Source organism: Natator depressus, chromosome 7, assembly GCF_965152275.1.
Source record: "Natator depressus isolate rNatDep1 chromosome 7, rNatDep2.hap1, whole genome shotgun sequence".
Taxonomy (NCBI): domain Eukaryota; kingdom Metazoa; phylum Chordata; order Testudines; family Cheloniidae; genus Natator; species Natator depressus.
In genome coordinates this window covers 75,585,926-75,605,004 of record NC_134240.1, presented here as the reverse complement: position 1 = coordinate 75,605,004, position 19,079 = coordinate 75,585,926, and the positions used below count along the sequence as shown (strand labels likewise).

Genomic DNA, 19,079 nt, shown 5'->3' with positions numbered 1-19,079 from the left:
TACAGAAAATACTTGTTCAAATTTGTGACTATTTCTGCTTCAGAGAGAAGCAACATCAAGGCTAAATTCAGAAGAAGTGGTTTCTGGAAATGTAGCAAACAAGTCTAGATGGCTCCACCTGGAAAGGGGTCACTATATACACCATTGGTCAGACTCCCAAAGAGAAGAATCACAGGTGTCAAACCTGCAGGGTAAAAACAATGGATACGCAGGGTACTATAATCCAGGTCCTGGTCTGGATAATTGTGGTAAAGGCACAAGTTCTGATGCCTGAGGGGGTGCAATCAGTGATCCCAGTTACGGAACAGAGGCACAACTAGCCCTGTAACTGTGACACCTTCTACCTAGAGAAGGTAGGTTATTTTATAGTAAAATAACAAGATGATACCTTGACTTCCTTTGTATACTGTAATGAAGTGTAAAGCTGACCTTGGCGGAAAACAGAAACACACTTCTATATTCTGTCAAAATCCTTTAGATATGATTCTATGAAATCTACATTATTTAAATAAACTGAATTTGGATTTTTTTCTAAAGACTGTTCAAGAAGGTCTTTAAGAAATTTTCTCTCTGCTTTTTTTTTGCACATACCTATCTTTGAACAAAAAAACCACTTGTGGTACGCAGAATAGTTAGTTATATTTAACAAAGATTTGCTGTTGGCTGGGCTTTGAGCAGACATGGGTAAATTTTGGACAAGACTGTACATTCCTCTTAGTATCAAAAGCATATATTCTGTGAGTAGAACATCTATTTCAGTAATATAGCCACCCAAGAGGTTATTTAACGTTCTGACTAGAGACCCCCCCTTCCCCCAATGTTTTTATTGATAACTTCTTCCAGCGTGCACCACAGACACTGAAGTGAAGTTACTGCTAATGTACTATGGTGGAACGGGTCAGAGAAGAGGGATGATCTGTTGTGTGGAAAAGAAATAGTGGTGGTCTGTCAGTGAAAAGAAAAAGTAAAAGCAAGTGTAGCTTGCAGACTAACAAACTTTTTATACATTTGACATCCTATTTTGTTGCATAACTCAGGTTTCTGTGCTGGGGAGCTAAGTCTGATGGTGCAGGTGGTGGCAGGCAAGAACGTTGCTATAAGGTCCAAGCAGAGTTACCACTTACTAGTGAACAAGCACGTATCCAAACAACCTGATTTTTTTTTAAAATGTCATTATTTAAAATGTTGAATTAGAACAATTACAATATTAAAAACAAAGAATTGTAAATGAATAGTTGTCATGACTACACTGAGTATGGCAATCCTGATTTTTAAAAAAATATTGCATGCCACGGTGGCAGGTAGCTTTTAGCTTCCGCTCTCCTTCTCCCTTTGTATTTCATACCCTGAAAGCTGCACTACTTTAGACAGAAAATTTGAGTGACCTTAAAACTGATGATATAGTGGGGAACATCTCTGCATTTTAAACATTTTGTTTAAATCTGTCATTAAGATAGCTATAAATAAAGATCCTTATGTAGGTTCTGAACAAAACCAGTGTTTTATGTGCTTATGTTCTCTGCTTGCTTAGCATGTATTGATTACTTAGCAAACTCTGTTCACAGTGCTTTGACAAGATTACCTCTGTGCACAAACAGCAGTAAACCAAAAAGCTGCTGTTCTAAAACTTTACAAGTAACACAGAAAAATACCAGTGTTACCCTGAGTTGCTAAAGCTTTTTGTTACGCTCTTGAATTGATAATGGGCAAAGAATTAGAACGGAGAGGAATGGTTAGAACTTCTAATTCAGTATTTTAAGCAATGGGTAATTTTTACAGATGTGATGTTCTCCAGCTGAGTTTCCACATCAAACAACCTTTGACTGTCCAGTAAGGTAGTTGCTTCATTGAGCCATATAAAATCACACAAAAGGTTACTCATAAATTCTTGTTATATACAACTGTATCTACTAATTTCTTACAATGACATCCAAGGTCTTTACCATCAAAGGCTGTTGTAAGAAATATCTAGATATTGTTGTATTCAACAGGTTAAATTTTTGTGTACTCAAATATAATGTACACAGTTCTAATGCTCTCTTGTGGAAATAAAACTGCCAGGAAATCCATAAGCCAAATAGATACTACTTTAAAGGACACATGGTGCATGTTTTTAAGAACTCTACAACAATGAGAGTAAATCTTCCATGTGATGTCTGATGCATTGAAAGTATATTTACTTTTTGCAATAGCAGAAATCTTTATTTAAACCCTTATTTGAATAGTGGATATTCCTTATCAGACATTTCAAACTTTATAAAATGTCCAACATGTACTGTCCTAGGACCATATTCTACTGATCTACCCTTTACCATGGTATAAATGATAAAAAATAATACTTTATTCATCGGTTAAAAAATAAAATATTCATTTTGGTCAAGTAGAATTTTCTAAGGCTGGTTTACATTTTTTTCAAGCTACAGACATTGTCAAATGGCTGTGAATCCCATTGGCAAAAATGTGTGCCTCATCTCTCTCTAAAGCAGAGATGGGCAAACGTTTTGGCCCGAGAGCCGCATCTGGGTATGGAAATTGTATGGTGAGCCATGAATGCTCATGAAATTGGAGTTGGGGTGCAGGAGGGGGTGAGGGCTCTGGTTGGGGTGTGGGCTCTGGGGTGGGGCCAGAAATGAGTTCAGAGTGCAGTATGAGGCTCTGGGCTGGGGCAGAGGGTTGGGGTCTGGGGGTGGGGGAGGACTCTGGCTGGAGATGCGGGCTCTGGGGTGGGGCGGGGGATGAGGGATTTGGCTATAGGAGGGTGCTCCAGGCTGGACCAAGGGATTCAGGATGCGAGAGGGGGCTCCAGGCTGGGGCAGAGGGTTGGAGTGCTGCAGAAGGATCAGGACTGGGGCACTGGAGGGGGTTGGGGTGCAGGCTCTGGGCAGCGCTTACCTGAAGTAGCTCTTGGAAGCAGCGGCATGTCCCCCCTCCAGCTCCTATGTGGAGGTGTGGCCAGGCAGCTCTGCGTGCTGCCCTGTCCGCAGGCACTGCCCCTGCAGCTCCCATTAGCCGCTGTTCCTGGCCAATGGGAGCTATGGGGGTGGCAGCGCATGCAGCCCCCTGGCTGTCCTAAGCATAGGAGCCGGAGGGGGGACATGCTGCCGCTTCTGGGAGCCTCAGCACGCGCACATGGAGCGGCCTCCGACCCCACTCCCTGGCTGGAGTGTGGGAGCAGGGCAAGATCCAGACCCCTCTCCCCAGCAGGAGCTCGAGGGCTGGATTAAACTGGCTGGAGGGCCGTAGTTTTCTCACCACTGCTCTCGATGTTGGCCCATATAGAGGATGACAGCCTTCTACAGCGATTAGTTGTTGTGTTAGCTCAAGTTGCAGGGGTTTGTGCTATAGATGATGAACCATCTGGAAGTCTGTATGGTTCTACACAAATGAATTTGTTTTCTCAATTTGCTTTTTTTTAAATCCTAGAAAATGACACAAAAATGTATTAAAAGGACCTAAAGGTTACAAAGTCAAGCGCTCAGAAGTAAGGACAGATCACAGTTATGGTTTCCTGTACAACCTTATTTGGGCTCCATTGTACATATTCATTACAGTACAGTTTTTAATTGCATGGTCACATACTATATAGTCCGTAAACTTTAGTGTTGGAAGTTCTAAATAAAAACCTATTGACAATAGGCTTTGGGCTTATTTTTGGTTACTGTTTTTTTTTATTGTCTAAATGTTGCATTTGACTATTTTAAAAATCTCTAGCTCTCTAATGATGTAAAATTCTGTCTTTGTGATAACAATATACAAAGTGAGGCTGCAGGGATTTTTTTCGTTGATTTTTTTTCGAAAATTTATTTAAAATAGATTGAGGCTTTGTAAAACTAACTTGAAAAATTGTGTTGATGTAATTTTAGATTAAAACTTTTAGTGAACTAAATAAATGCTGATTTTTTTTTATTGACTTCTTTCAGTGTCACTACTTGTAAGGTATACAGGCAAGAACAAAATCTTGGCAATCTTATAACTTTTTTCACAAATCGAAAGTGGAATAAAATCTTTGTAAACAAAAAAACAAAATTAGTTCAATGCTAGGACTGAATAGTTGTTTAGAGTTTCAAATCACTAAAAAAGTTTACGTATATGCAAACAGTTTGCTGGGGGACATTTAATAAGTACTTCCTCAAATATAGATTTCAGAAATATCTGAAAGTAGGATTGAATGTCGTGGATACCGACTGCTGTTGAAGTAGTTTTGACTAAAATATCAAATACCAATGCTACTGCATAAATACCTCCTTACCTGTAGTATTGCTTCCTGAACCCGTGTGCCATTTAATCAGAACTGGCTAATTATTATTCTGATCAGAGGAATTTATCATTAGATAAATGTTTTTAAAAATACTCACACAAAAGTCAAGTTAGAAAGCAAGTTCTAAGTGTAATGATAGACAACCAGGAGTAGATCACATATTTATCTTTTCAGTCTGACGACTCTTTCTGATACTTTCTGATTTTGCTTTTTTTTTTCTCCTGGTTCTACCTCTCATTTTTCTTTCCGGTTCTCACGCTCATCCTTGTATCTGTTCTCTTGTTCCTTTTAACTGGCTTCCTAGTAACTTTTCATCATTTGGCTGTTACCTCTTTTTAGTTTTCTCATTCTAACTGCCCACCTCAGAACTGCAATGGAATCTCTTTATTCCCACATCCTACCTTTCTGGATAATGGAGAATTATTTAAAACTTTCTTCTGCTTGTCTAACTGATTTCTACTGCTCAGTGTGTTACCTTGTTGTGTACCCTCTGGATCCCTTTAGTCCAACAATTCTATCTTTATAATTGACAGGGAAATGCATCCTAGCCTAGTTCAGTGTTGAGGATTCTCTCAGTGATGCTTGTGAAAATTCATGTTTAAGTAATTAACTTCTTGTACAAGGCATAGTAAATGTAAGTGAATGGTTACCACGCAATTTAGAGTAGATCTGCTTAAAATATCAAGGTTTTTATTCTATTGTCATATATGAAACTTATAAAGATGTGAAATAACTAACAGCAAGTGAGCTTTGCATTTAGAGAAAGCTTACTGCATCCTTCTGAGTGTTACAAGTCCCAAAATATTGTATGTTTTCTCTAAAACGCCCACTCATTCAGCCAAAAGATAAATTTGCTCTGAAAGTTTATTTACTAAGGGCTTGTCAAAATTAGGTTGACTTAAGTGGATCTACAGCCACCTCAGTAATTAAATCGGCTGGTGGTGTCCACGCTACCCTCCTTCTGTTGGTGGTGCGCGTCCTTTCCAGGAGCGCTTGATGCCGACTGAAATGGGGCATTGTGGGCCACTGACAGCCACGCATGGCTCACAGCTGTAGTCCACCCCAGGGCTGACAGCCCCAACTCTGAGCCAGGCACTGGGTTAGTTTCACAGCAGGGAGCCTACCAGCAGTGAAACTGACATTTTTGCTGCTGCTGCTATTTCACATTTCCTCTCCAACTCTGGCTGTAAGCCTGCATGGGGCTCATGGTTGTACATGGACACACGCGCGTGTGAGCGCACCCCCTGAACAGCTGTCATCGCCATGCAGGGCTCACAGCTGGAACTTCCTGGCTTTGGGGATGACAGTTAGAGCCTGGAGACCAAATGTGAAATTATAGCAGCCTGGAAACTGACAAGAATGTCAATTTCAGTTCTGGTAGGCTTCCTGAGGTGAAATTGAGCCCTGGCCTATGCTCCAGCTGTGATCCCTGGGGTGGGAGGAATAGGGGCTACTGCCGAGAGCCTCGCTGCCAGGGATGACCACCTGGAGCCCTGCTGCCGCCTCCCGGGGAGGGTTTAGGGGGAAGGACAGCTTAGAGCCCTGTTCCTGCCTCCTGGTGATGGATTAGTGGGGTGGAAGGAGAGACTGAGCCCAGGTGGCAGCCAGGCTTGGGCTCTCGCCCAAACCCCCAATCTCTCACCAGGAGGCAGCAGCGGACTTCCAGGCTGTCAGCCCCAGCAGTGGGGCTCCAGACTGTCAGACAACAGGCAATGTAAGTAATGCATTGTCTACACGGACACTATATCACCCTAACTACATAGACCTAAGTGCTATGCCTTTTGCAAAGGTGGAGTTATTACGTCGATGTAATGGGCAACTTACATCAGTGGGAGCACCATTCCAGTGTGGACACTGACATAGTTAGGTCAAAGTACGTTGCCTTTCGTCGACTTAACTGTAGTGTAGACCAGGCCTAAAAACAAATACCTTCAGGTAGTTTTGCATTTGAAAACTCTTATGTTGAGAGTAAGTTGAAAACTTATGCAAATGAGCTGCAGTCCTCTTGTTCTTACCTGCAGCTGTACAGGAAACTATATAGTCATTCTCCCTCTAGATTAATTTTGTATAGGTGCAGGTTTTCTGATCCAGGTTATCTGGTAGGGTAGAAACACCTTGAAATTCTTTGAGCTGTCATTAAAAAAGTGGGGATGGAGACTAGTGAAGCATCAACTGCTGTCCCTGGCTGACATAACTAATAGGCCTATCGGGTAGGGAAGAGCCCCACAATAAACTTCAGAATGTGGGCTCCTTGAATTTTTTTCTGCAGCTGATGTTCATTCACTCGTGTGGTAAAGAACCTGATTTACAGTAAATTTGTTACTGGAGTCTGAAACTGCTTATTGGATAAGAGTTTTATTGCTTCATAGTCAGCCTGAGCAATGTCAAACTGCAAAATGAGAAAGGTGACGGGGCGGGGAGAATAGCCAGTTTAGGTGTTTGGTGATTACTGAAGGGAGAAGGATTTCGTTGACAAATTGTCTTTCTGAATCTGAGTGCAATAGCCAGATAGGCTGTTCTGATGGATTGAGTCGAATCTCTGTATTTCTAGTCAAGGATTTTTGTGTTATAAACTGTGAGTGAATATAGTAACTTATTGGTCACCAGGATTGTTGTCTGAAATTTGAAGAATAATCAGAGAGTACACTTAATTTTTATAAAAATTATTTTTTCAGTCAGACTTCTGCTACTTTTCTCTGTATTACTCCTCCCACCTCCAATTTCTTCTTTTCTCCTATGATTTTTCTTGTCACCCCTCCTCCTACACACATGGCATTTTGAATGTTAATACTACAATACAATGAATGGAGAATGGGAGTGGGGAACACTGGAGGAAGTCACCAAACCCCCTGTGTCTAATAGTAATGTAGCTAGTATTGACCCTTTACTTTTAGTTACTAAGTCAACAAATATATGCAACCATATGGTCAGCGTTATATCATAGGCAACTGCAGAGCAAATGAGGGCTGGGGACTCAGACTCACAATTTATACTGGCTACTGATCATCTCCAAAAAAGTCAGTAGCAAACAGTTCATGGAGCACATTTTGAAAGGAAACTTTTTTTCAGTCCAAAAATGTAGACCAGTTCTAATCACTAAAGCACCATAAACGTTTAAGGCCATACTGTCCTTTACAATAAGGCTCCTTTACACCACTCTGGCAATGTGAAGGAGCTTTAAAATTTTTACATGTGTTTTATACTACTGGGGAATTCACTAAGAACAATGGGAACAATTCAGTAAGCAGGCTGGCTGCTACATTCTACTCTACCTGAGGGGACAGATCCTTCCCCACACCTACCTCTTCAGAAACACCACAAAGCCTTGCCCCTCCACTCTGTGTCACAATAGCAAGTGAGAGAGACAGTGTCTGTCTGTCTCTCACAAGCATGACTGCCCAGCATTTCCTCTCCCCCTCGCCCCCCCCGCCCCACCCCAACGGCAATTTACGTCTCTACGGGCTGCTCTGGGTACCCAAACCGATCTGCCTGCACTGCTGTGGATGGGAGGCAAGACCGCTCTTGCGGCTTCCCTTTGCTTCCCCATCAGAAGTCATTTTTCTGTGCGGAAGCAAAGAAGTCTCCGGGGGCCATGAATTCTGTACAGTGACGCAGAATTCTCCCAGGAGTAAGTGTTGCAGATAGAGCCTTCAGAGAAGTATTTAAGTGTTTTCTACCATTGACGATCCTTATGAACAATTTTAAGCTCTCGGGGTGTGGAATATGGGGTATACGCTTTCTATCCATGAAGGAATTATAGAGTAGTAATAGATGGAATTTCTCCTTCAGTAATTGTCTAGGAAGGATCTAACCTGTAGGTATGCATAGAAATCCTAAGAAGGTAGATTCACTTTAGTTCTGAGCTACTCAGAATTAATCAGTGTTATACTCTTGGAAAAGACTCCAGTGGCAGACAGTCTGTCATACCACCTTTTAAAGTTAAGATGTTTGTCTTAGGGAAAACAGAATTTCTCTGAGCTTGAGATTTTTTTTGTTTAACTCTTAAGATGATTTTGTGGTCTGATATGGGCTAGTAATCTTGACTTAAACCAAACAAAATCATCACTTCATATGAAGCCAGTTGCTCATATTGATACCTCTTGAACTCTTAAAGCATTCATAACTTTCATCATTCTAGCTCTTTTATTTCTTTCTTCATGCCTGCGGGCACCAATTGGGGATCAGGGCACCACTGTGCTAGGTATTGTGTACATACAAATGATGGAAACAGTGCCTGACCCAGATTGCTTATAGTCTATGCAAAGTACATCGTAAACTCTCTTCAAAAAATTCCTGCAGTAATATTAATCCCTGGTTACATTTGTAATCTAAATTTGTCACTTTATGTTTGTTGATCAACCTTTTTATTATAGTCAGTTTTGTTTGGGTCCATTGGCTATTTTTTAATACCATTTCACATTGCCATGTCTTTTCCCTCATCTATTGCAGTTCCTTTGGCATGTTACGTCACATAAGGCTTTCCCAGACCTGATGCCAGCACTGATCTTGAGACCCATTGGAGTTGGAGACTAATATTGAAATCATATACAGTCTGAAGATTGACACTCTGCTTTCAAATAGCATAAAGCATAAATGTCAGCTGCTAAAATTATGTCTGAATTAAAAGCCAAAATTAAAAGGCTAATTCATTAGGTGTAGAACATTTGGCAGTGGTACTCTTTGGTGTCAAGTTAGTAGCTTTTCCCTGCCCACCTTCATGAAGTGCAGCACGGTGAATAATCCATCAATACTTTTCCTGCTCACCCTCAGAGTGAGGCATGGCAAATCAATGTAGGAAAGACCATGCCATAGGCGTGCATACACAGAATCCCCCAAAGACATTTCTTGTTTGGGGGAGGGAGGCCAACAACAAACAAACAAAACAAACCACAGAGAATAGATATTCAGGAGATGTATACTGCATGTTGTGGACTAGAGCTAAGAAGATTCCAGATCCCTTAAGCAAGCTATAGCTATATATCCCTTCTCATGCACCCTGTGAGTGTGTAATAGCAGAAGAGAGATTTTATGCCACACCACAAGTATTGGGCTGTTATCCTCAGATGCCGTTGCAGGTTGCCATGTCTTAACTATTGGGCTGTCATTCCCACCTGTGACTGTTGGTCTCCACGTCCTAATGTCCTGGTTATTGTTCCCAGCTTCTGTTACACGTTGCCATGCCTCACTACCACTTCCATCACCTTCCTCTAGATGGCTATGGAGTGATAAGAGGGACTGGGACAGCAGTCCAGATGTGGAAGAACTGGCAGGTAGTGAGGGGCTTCTTGGCCCACAGTTTCATTCTTTGCATACTACACGTCCCCTGGCCTCCATTCTGTACGGCCAGAAGGTTCCTTGGTGTGCACCAATCAGAATTTATGCTGGTGTCACTTCCAAAAATATGTGTGCCTTTTTCCCTGGTGGTAAAGGACACGTTTCTAACTGGGGAAAACTTTTATCTGAAAGAGTGACATTCCGCTATAGTCCCTTCACAGACAGCCAAGTCCAGGCTGGCATAATTTCAGCTTCCTTCTTTGGGCATGAAAACTATTGGGAGCATCAGGCCAACAATAATAAATAAACAAAAGAAAACTGTCAACTGACACCATAAGCATCTCCCACGTGTTTTCACAAGTTGTGCGAGCATGGGTGGGACAGTATTGCAAGTATAGACTCTCTCAACCTATTTTTTAAAAAAAGTCTCACAGCCTAGGGGCTCCTGCTTGATGAAGAGGAGGAGTCAGGGCAGTCACAGAGTCATCCTAGATCTCCTACAAATGCAAGCAATTGAAGCTGTCCCTCTTCAGAGGAATCAAGGCCTTATTCTTTATTGTTCAGATGCTCAGGGGGGAGGAAAGGAAGTGAAGAGACAGCAGCTACAAAGTACATTTCAGCATCAAATATCTCAACAGATCCATTTAAAAAAAAAAATGATGGAGACCTTAAAATGCACACTACCTTCCATCAGCAGAGAGGACTGCATGCCATAATGGATGTGAAGAGTGCCTATCTCAGATGTTTCCTAAGGTTTGCTCTCAACACTTTTACCAATGCAGGTCCTAACCCTTTGGTTTAGCAACAGCTGTGCTAATGTTTACAAAAGTGCGAGTAGTGTTAATATCAGCTCTTAGGTAAGTCTGCCTCTTCTTTGGTGACCTCCTTATCCAAGCCTCATCCAGAGTCAGTCATAGACTGTACCACCAAAACAATAAAGATGCAGCAGAGCCACAGTTTCAGGAAAGTCAGTTAGTAGTCTAGCATATTCCAGGTCTCTGTGTGAGAACAGTCCTCTACAAAGAACTGTCCTCTACAAAGTTGCTTATTGTGGGAAAGGCAGGAGAAGCAGAGAAATTATATCAAAACAGTCAACCTCTCAGAGAGCTCAGGGCAATTTGGTATGGTCTCCAGGCTCTGCTGGATTTACCTCATGTGTTTATTAAGACAGACAACACCTCAGCCATGTCATACATTCACAGGCAAAGGGAGCAAGATCTACAGTCCTTCACAGAGGAGCTTGCCTCCTGGTGACTTGGGCAAAGGAGAATCTACAGTCAATTTGCTCCCTTCACAACCAAGGCAAAATTGAATGGTATGGCTGACTGGCTCAAAATTAGGCAAAAATTAGATCATTCGGAATGGGACCTACACCCTGAGGTGTTTCATCTCCTGGTAGAGAAATTTAGTCTCTCAGACATCATTTGTTTGCCTCCTACCTGAATCACAAGGTTTCAGTCTTACTCTCTTGCTGGAGGAATCACAGAGCTACGGCAACAGATGTCTTGTAGCAAAGATGGCCAGAGGGATTCGTATGCCTTCCCTCGTTTTTCCTCTACACACCAGAATGCTACAAAAGATCAGGAGAGAAGCAGCACTGGTAATTTTGGCCTATTATTAGTTCCGTCAGCCAGGGAGAGCTGTTGATGCTTCATTAGTGTCCATCCCCACTCTGTTAATGACAGCTCAAAGAATTTCAAGGTGTTTCTATCCTACCAGATAACCTGGATCAGAAAACCTGCACCTATACAAAATTAATCTAGAGGGAGAATGACTCTGTTCCTGTGGCCATGCTTGGAGTAGGGCTTTGTGTAATACAGAAACTGCTTAACTGTGTTTCCAGTCCAGCAGTAAGCATGGGAAGGAAGGATGTTTCCAGTTCCTGGAAATCGAGTGGATACTTTGGGGACAGAAGGGCTGAGAAACATTAGCCCATGGGGATTGTGGGATAGTGTTGGCAGAATATCCGGACATAAATCTGGGGACTCAGGCGTGAGCTGTGCCCACACTGCAAAAAGACCAGGCTTAGCCCTGAGGCCCAGTGGACAAAGTATTAAGACTCATTACTGCAGTCAACAAGAGAAATTTGATTATGGAATGAGTGTTTAAATTTGAATGCTGGTGATGAAAATGCAATAACATTCAGGGTTTCATCCAGTATTTTAGACAACATTAAAGCAATTAATGGAAACCAGCATCCAATAAATGAATATTTTAAAACAACTAAGTAAATCAGGTATTACTTTGGGCCAAGTCTACAGACAAAAGGGAGGCTTTCTATAGGAAAGAATGCAAGGGGTTAGAAAGTATGGCAGCGGGGGGCTGGCATCCTTTCGTAGCATGTTCTAGTAGCAATACCATATTTATCTGATTTCATAGTTGGCAAGTGTTAAACTCAGATTCTCAAGTACATAGATCTGCATTCCCTTGTGTTAAGATTAAATATTATCAGTTAAACTTTAACTCTTAGTACTTTTACTTAAGAGTCAGTCACTTAATTATCTGGTCTCTTATTCAGAACAAAGTGCTAGGTTTTGTTTAATTTTAGACCTTTTAAAGGCAGACAGTATAGGATTGTCTTTTTAATGTCTCTTCAGCATTGAAAAGCAAACACCAACAATAATGGTGTGTGTCACTGGCAATGAAGGGAATGGGGTTTAAGAACCAGTTTGTGCTGTGAAGGACTCAGACGATAGACTGTGACCGTTTGACTTTAACGTATGTATTTGTTCTCTATCCTGAATGTCATTGTGACTCGGTTATAGATTTGAGGCTGAGAATACTTGCCCTATTTAAATTCCCTTTAAAAGCTTCTTTTGACAGTTATTATTTTATTCAAATATCGGTTAGGTCTCCGATGTTAGACATCTTCAGGATGAAAGCTAACAACTTAATGTAGCATTTGTCCAAGAGCTTGCTGACCTTTATACACTGGGTTTGTAATTTCCTGATATGACACTCAGACACATTCTTACATTATTAGTAATGATAGGGGCTCCAGACCTGTTTGAATATAGCACATATGTGACACGGCAGATGAAACATGAGTGTTTCAATTCTACCAGACTGCTTTGCCAGGTGTTATGTTTTGTATGACGAGAGTCCTGTGCATTTGAAAGAAGTTTGAGGATTCTCTGAACAACTTTCACTGCAGATAGTAACCGTAGCCGCTGTTTCCTAATAAAATAGTTGTCTTTGGGGAATATGGCTTTCCTTCAAATAGATAGGAATGACCTATCTATTGTATTAAGCTTTCTGAGAAGCTTTCTGTTGCAAGTTTACTGAACTTACAATATACGTTGTGTACTGTTAAGTTTTGCCTGAAGGATTTTTGTTGCAGAGATGCAGTTAAGTTTTAGACTACCATCCTGTTATAATTCTGGTTCTTGAATTTTTAACAGTCTTTTCACCCCTGCCAAACTGAAACTGATCTGCCTAAATCTTTACATGCTGCATGTTAGTCCAGGGTAGATTTTTGTTTGTTTATAAGTTTGGGGCAAAATGGACAAGGGTATTAGAGTTCAACAGAATAGGATTTTAAACTTTTTGATAACTTTTTAATACTGTATTGACTCACTTCCTAAAAAAAAATTGGCCTAGAATTCTAAATTTGTTTTATTCTGTTGGTTTTAGTTAGGTGTGATCTATTTTTGGAGGTGTGAGCTTGGCTGTTGCATTATTTAGCTATGATGTTCAATTTGCATATATGAAATAGTCTGTGTGGCCTATGTGGGCTTCGAAAGTATGCGTCAAGCAGGTCTGTAATGTTTCTGCAGAACTTCTAAGGTATGAAAGAAGAGTTAGGAGGATCTAAACTCTTCAGGAAGGACCTAGGAGATGGAGGAGTTTGTGGGGCTGATCTCCTGTGGAACGGTACTTAACCTCCAAGGAGAGACTGAGTGTGAATGCTGCTTCATTTTCCTTCTGGTAAAACGTAGAGATTCTCTCCTGGAGAGAGAGCTTCTCGAACGGAGGAATAAGTGGCAGCCAATCTCTGTCTTCCGGAACTCTATGGACAAGGTGGTATTGCTGGATGATTGATGAATTTTTTAAAAACCCACCTTGTTTGTCTGTAGGAAAGGTTGAAAAAGTCAATCTGTGAAGGAGAAAAGCTGAAAGGTTGGGGTGATAGTCACCCCCAACCAACAGTGTGTGGTGGGTTTTTTTTTGTTGTTGCCAGTTGTAGGCTGGACATTTCTTAATGTGATGCAGGGGAAAAATGCTTGGATCTAAATAACTTGGCTTCCAAACTTGATACAAAGGAAACAAAGAAAGGAACATATGGCACTATGCGGGCAGAGTTTCAATGAAGGTAATGGGGTTTTACTAAGGTGTATATGGTACTTTTGAGGTCTGGGTGACAGATTAAAAGAATTATTTATTTATTTTTACAATACTTTAGGAGCAAAGAGAAATAGTTGTAGCTTACAATATGTCTTTTTTTCGCAGCAAGCAAGGGCAGAACAGGAAGAGGAGTTCATCAGCAACACTCTATTTAAGAAGATTCAAGCTTTGCAGAAGGAGAAAGAGACACTTGCAGTAAACTATGAAAAGGAAGAAGAATTTCTCACTAATGAACTCTCAAGGAAACTGATGCAGGTAATTGGTTTCTCAGCTTGTATTTATTCTCACAGACCCCAAAGGACAAGCTTCAAGAGGCGAGTTTAAACTTTGTTCGTTACCATATTTTTAGTAAAAGGGATGTGGTTAGCTTACCTATAGCTCAAAACTAAAACTTTGTGGAGGAAAAAAACAAATCTCTTTTCTTTTTTTTTTTTTTTAAATCTCAATAGAAAGGTGGGTTTTTTTTAAACAAACATTTCCCTGGTGTTTGAACTCAGGTTTTGTAGACTGAGAACTTGATTAAAAGTGAAGCAGTTATGTTGATTTTCAGTCTCTGTACTGAGATAGAAAAGTAAATTGGATTTTAAAAATTCTTTGAGTTCTAATACTCTAAGCTTTTGTTAGTAAGACAGGTGAAGAATCTTATTTGCAGTATTTGATTTTAAATTAACTCTGCATATGTGACCCAGATAATTAGAGTGCTTATATTAAGATGGGTAGCAGCACTTGAAACTTGGCCAGGAAACGTTATCCACATTTTTTTAAATATGTTAGTTTGATATTTTTAGTAACTTATAGCCTCTTCTTCTGTTAACACTTATAATATGTACTCTACTGGTATTTCATCAACACAACTTGCACATGAAGTTTAATAGTGTTAAAATTAAAGAAACTTATTTCTGCATATTCTAAGCATTTTTAACATTCTATAACTGTAACCTTAAGGCATATTTAATTCTATAGGACAGTGAAGAATATATTGTTGTAAACTACACTATGGCTAATCTCCTCTGGAACCTTCAGTACTGGGAGATGGGATAATTAATGGGTGACTGCCACTTATTGGTTGTCCCTTACTTCATTCATTAATATAAATGTCAGGAGTTAAGGTTCTCTATAGTTTGTGTGCATACTATTTCCTCCCACTGTTTTTCAGGGTTTATACTAATTTAGTCTAATTCACAAATATAAACTTTCAGAATTATCCTTTTCTATGAAGAATATAGCAACATTTTTGTGGAATGGAAGGAGGGGTATTAAGTATTCTTTTCTTGTCAGCGTAATATGTAATTTTCCTTATAGTAAAACACTCTGGAACATCTTTAGTGCAGTAGCTCTGGCAAACAGCATGGTGGTCTAGTGCATTTATTTCAGTCAATAGAGTACTTCAATTTCTGATGAAAAAACTGAGATGCCTTGAACCAAAACCACCACCATCTACAGCAGAATAAAACCTCATATATAATAGCTTAAGTGAAAAACGCAACTCGATTTAATTGGCTGAATTGGCTTCAAACCCATGTAATCTCTTAATGCACATGGGACTCCACAATTTCTTTAGCAGCCAAATTGCTGTACCAGATTTAATTTATATCTCTCATTTTATTTGTAAATAAAAATTTTGTCTTTCTGGTTTAGAGTTCAGCTGCTTGATCTGTATTCCAGTTCCTCTGTTTTAAAAGTGTATGCGTTGTATAGACTTACCGATTGTGACATTAGATGCATATTACAGAAATTAAAATAAACTTCCTGTCTACAGCTGTCGCAAACTGAACATATTTACATGCTCCAGAAAGTCAGAAGAGTTAAGTACATATAGTCAGTGTTGTAGCAAACCATGATTTAGTAATATACTACAAAAAGAGCAGTCATGCACCTTCAGTTTCTTTCATCTGGGAGTCCTGAAAGACACTGGCACAGGGAAAAAGATTCTGTTCCAAAGAGAAGTTTAGCAAAATCAGGAACTTAATTCAAAAGGAGCAAGCCACTAAAGAGAGACCCTCAGTATTTTTATTCAGATTCCTTGGGACTGATGGTCTCCTGCAGATCTTGAAAAACACCTTGAGCGTCTGAGTCAAAGGACTAACCGATGAAACTGCTCCACTGCCGTGGCTATTACTGATAGCTTTGACTAGCAGCATCAGAGGGAAACCAATATTCTTGTCAATTTCCTTCTGCTACTGCTTAGGAAAAGGAAGAGCAGGAGCAGTTCAAATCACTAGTGGAGTCAGTAAAACAAAACTGCTATGACTAACCTTTCAAAGGTGAACCAACTGTATACTTCACAACCTAAGCTATAATGCTTAGGACTGAGTTCTCTTGGTTTTTTGTGCTGCTCTGGTGGCCAGTGGAACTAGAAGCTGGCCAAACTTTAGCTAGGGATTCCCCCAGTAGGTCAGTCACAAGAGGGAATAGAGCTGATGTAGACCATGCCTACACTGCTTTTCTGCTAGCCACAGTGTTGGGAATGTTCTCTGGATGGAGCTCCCTGAAATCAAATGGTGGGCAATTTTGTAAAAAAACAAAACATCCCATAACCTGACACCATGTGCCCCGTTCGGTAACTAATTTGATTATAGAATTTAGGTCCAAAAAGGTAAAATTCTGACTACACTGTATTCACCAGTACTCAGCCTCAAGTCTGAATTTTAGTTTGCAGAGGCCTCCCGCCCCAAGTCCCATTCAGTCCATTGAGATTAGTTTCACTCTAGTTTTTGACAATCTAGATTAATTCCTGATGGCCCTAATGCCAGATCAGAAGATTTTAGAGCTTACTGTCTTATTCACTGAAAAATAGTACTGTAGTTCTCCAAAAGATTAATGACTAGATAATATTTAGTCCTGCCATGAGTGCAGGAGACTGGACTAGATGACCTCTCGAGGTCCCTTCCAGTCCTATGAGTCTTATGTCCTAAAGCTCCCATGAATATTTCTGTCAAAGTAGTCATTCAGTAATTCAAAAATCACAGGGTGTTATCCTCCCCTCCCTAGTACCAACTCAGTTGATCTGAGAGAATCTGTTCTACCCTTGATATCGATAGTGATAAAATTGTGCTTATGAAGGACAAATGATACCAGATGTTCCGCTTATCGTTTCTGGCCAACCAACCAGAATGTAAAGAGGAAAAAACAATATTTTTCATGGTATAGAGCAAGACATAGATCTAGCTGGATCACAGAAAACTTACCCAGTCATAAGTATTGTGGTACATAATTCTTCATGCTGAAAAAGGACATGCTTCAATGGAGAAAGTATGTGAAGCACTCGTTTGTTCTTCCCTCCATACTTTCACAAAGGATTGTGTTTTATACTTTTTGTTCTTCCACAATACTTCTTAGAAACTTTTTTGCTGTTTTAAAGCACTAATGCTTAACCTAAAAAAACCAAACCTTTATTTGTATGTCTAGTTGTATGTCTAGTACAAACCTATCCCCCAGAACAGGTCATGGCTTGATTATATCCCAGATGTAGTACTATACTAAACTACCAGACATACCCTGGAATGAGAAAACAAAGGTGCGGGAACACATTTCCCCAACCACCAGGAATATGCTGAGCAGTGTATAAGGCACAACATGAAAATGGTCCCTGTCCTGAAGAGCTTACCCTACAGAATTATAAAATTTTCCTCTTTGAAATGTCTTGTCCTGCCCTTTTTCTGTGGGGATCTTGGACTTTGGCAGTTGGTACTAAAATATACACTAATTGTATATAATTTTCTTAGGTAGTTATGAACTGAGGTTAATTTTAAAGTTGATGAGTTTTGCAGATCATTATTTGGCTGAAATCTTGTCAGTTACTCATGGCTCTGATCTACCTCCATTTATGAAAGCGGAAGTTTCCATTCATATATATATGAACGACTGTTTCTGAGAAGAGAAATTTGTGGTACTGTAAAGCAAATTCTCCATCCCATAGAAGAAATGGGAATAGAAGTGCTTGTCTGTAATATGGTCAAATGAACACCTGTTTAGCAGCTTAACTTTTGCAATTATTGGTTCTTCTTCAATTGTTGGTCCCTATGGGTATATCACATGTGGGATAGGCATGCACAGGCATGTGCCTGTGTCCAGGAATTTTTTGTAAACAGTGTCTGTTGGCCCACACGTGCGCTGAAGCAAACAAAAGGCATAAAAGTTCTCTCCAGTTCCTTTGTGCCGCCACATGGTCTGAGTTGGAATCTCCTAGAACATCTCAGAGAACATATTTGCTCCCCCCATCAGTATTCATCCCTCCTATTGAGACCATCTCTATTCCGGGATGGCTGAGGCTATCGTGGCTTGGCAGAGTTGTTCTCCCATCCCACCTGCTAACCTTGGGGCACAGCCATCGGTACTGTCAGTTCCACTGGAGATAAGGGATCTGGCTTTCTTTTCAGATGAGTCTGAGGCCCCTCAGGAGCCTTTGCAGCATCGGACAGAGGTGGTACAAGACAGGACCCCCAGAAAATCAGAGTTCCAGCCTCCAACGAAATAGTCAGTCAAAAGATGGGTGGTACCCTGTGCCATGGGATCCTCCACCACCAGTTGATCCATCCTACTGGCAATATTGAGCTACAGACAGGTTCAAGCAGCAACACCCAAAGGCAACTCCCTCTGATAAGGGACAGAAGCAACTTGACCTTTTCGGGAGAATGGTCTTTTCTTTCACCTCCCTCCAGTTCAGGATCTCAAATTATCAGGCCCTCTTGACCAAATATGATGTTACTAGTTATAATAATTTTTTTTAATGCCAGGACAAGCTCCCAGAGGAGGATAGAGAGAGCCCGCTTTGAGGCCTTAGTGGACGAGGGCAGATTGGTGATCAAAACTTCCTTCCCAGCTGTGGTGGATGTGGTAGATAGTGCGAGGAGGATGGCTACAATAATGGTCACAATCCTCAGCTTTTCCTAGTGAGGTGGGAAAGTACCATCCAAGATCTGCCCTTTGATACTATTAACCTATTCCACAAGAAGGCAGGTGAGTCTCTGCACGCCCTCAAAGTCTCAAGGACAGTGCTTTGCTCGCTGGGTATTTGTACTTCTCCTCCGAAGAGAAAACACTGTAGACCGGGTTAAAGGACAAGACTACCTCCTTAGTGGTTTTACCACCAACATCCTCAGGAGTCACCATGTAGGAGACAGAGAGCTTAGACATAGGAATCCAATCTCTGCAACATCCACCCCCATGTCATACTCTAACTCTGAGGTGAAGAACTTCTTTT

At 40.7% G+C, this 19,079-nt stretch overlaps 1 protein-coding gene across 1 annotated transcript in view; it reads left to right on the top strand.

Annotated features, from left to right (window-relative positions):
- Positions 1–19,079, top strand: part of CCDC6 (coiled-coil domain containing 6) — a 71,250-nt gene that overhangs the window by 13,508 nt on the left and 38,663 nt on the right. The window contains exon 2 of the mRNA XM_074958827.1: positions 13,982–14,131. Within this exon, the coding sequence (XP_074814928.1) occupies positions 13,982–14,131 (150 nt within the window). The remainder of the gene's footprint in view (positions 1–13,981; positions 14,132–19,079) is intronic.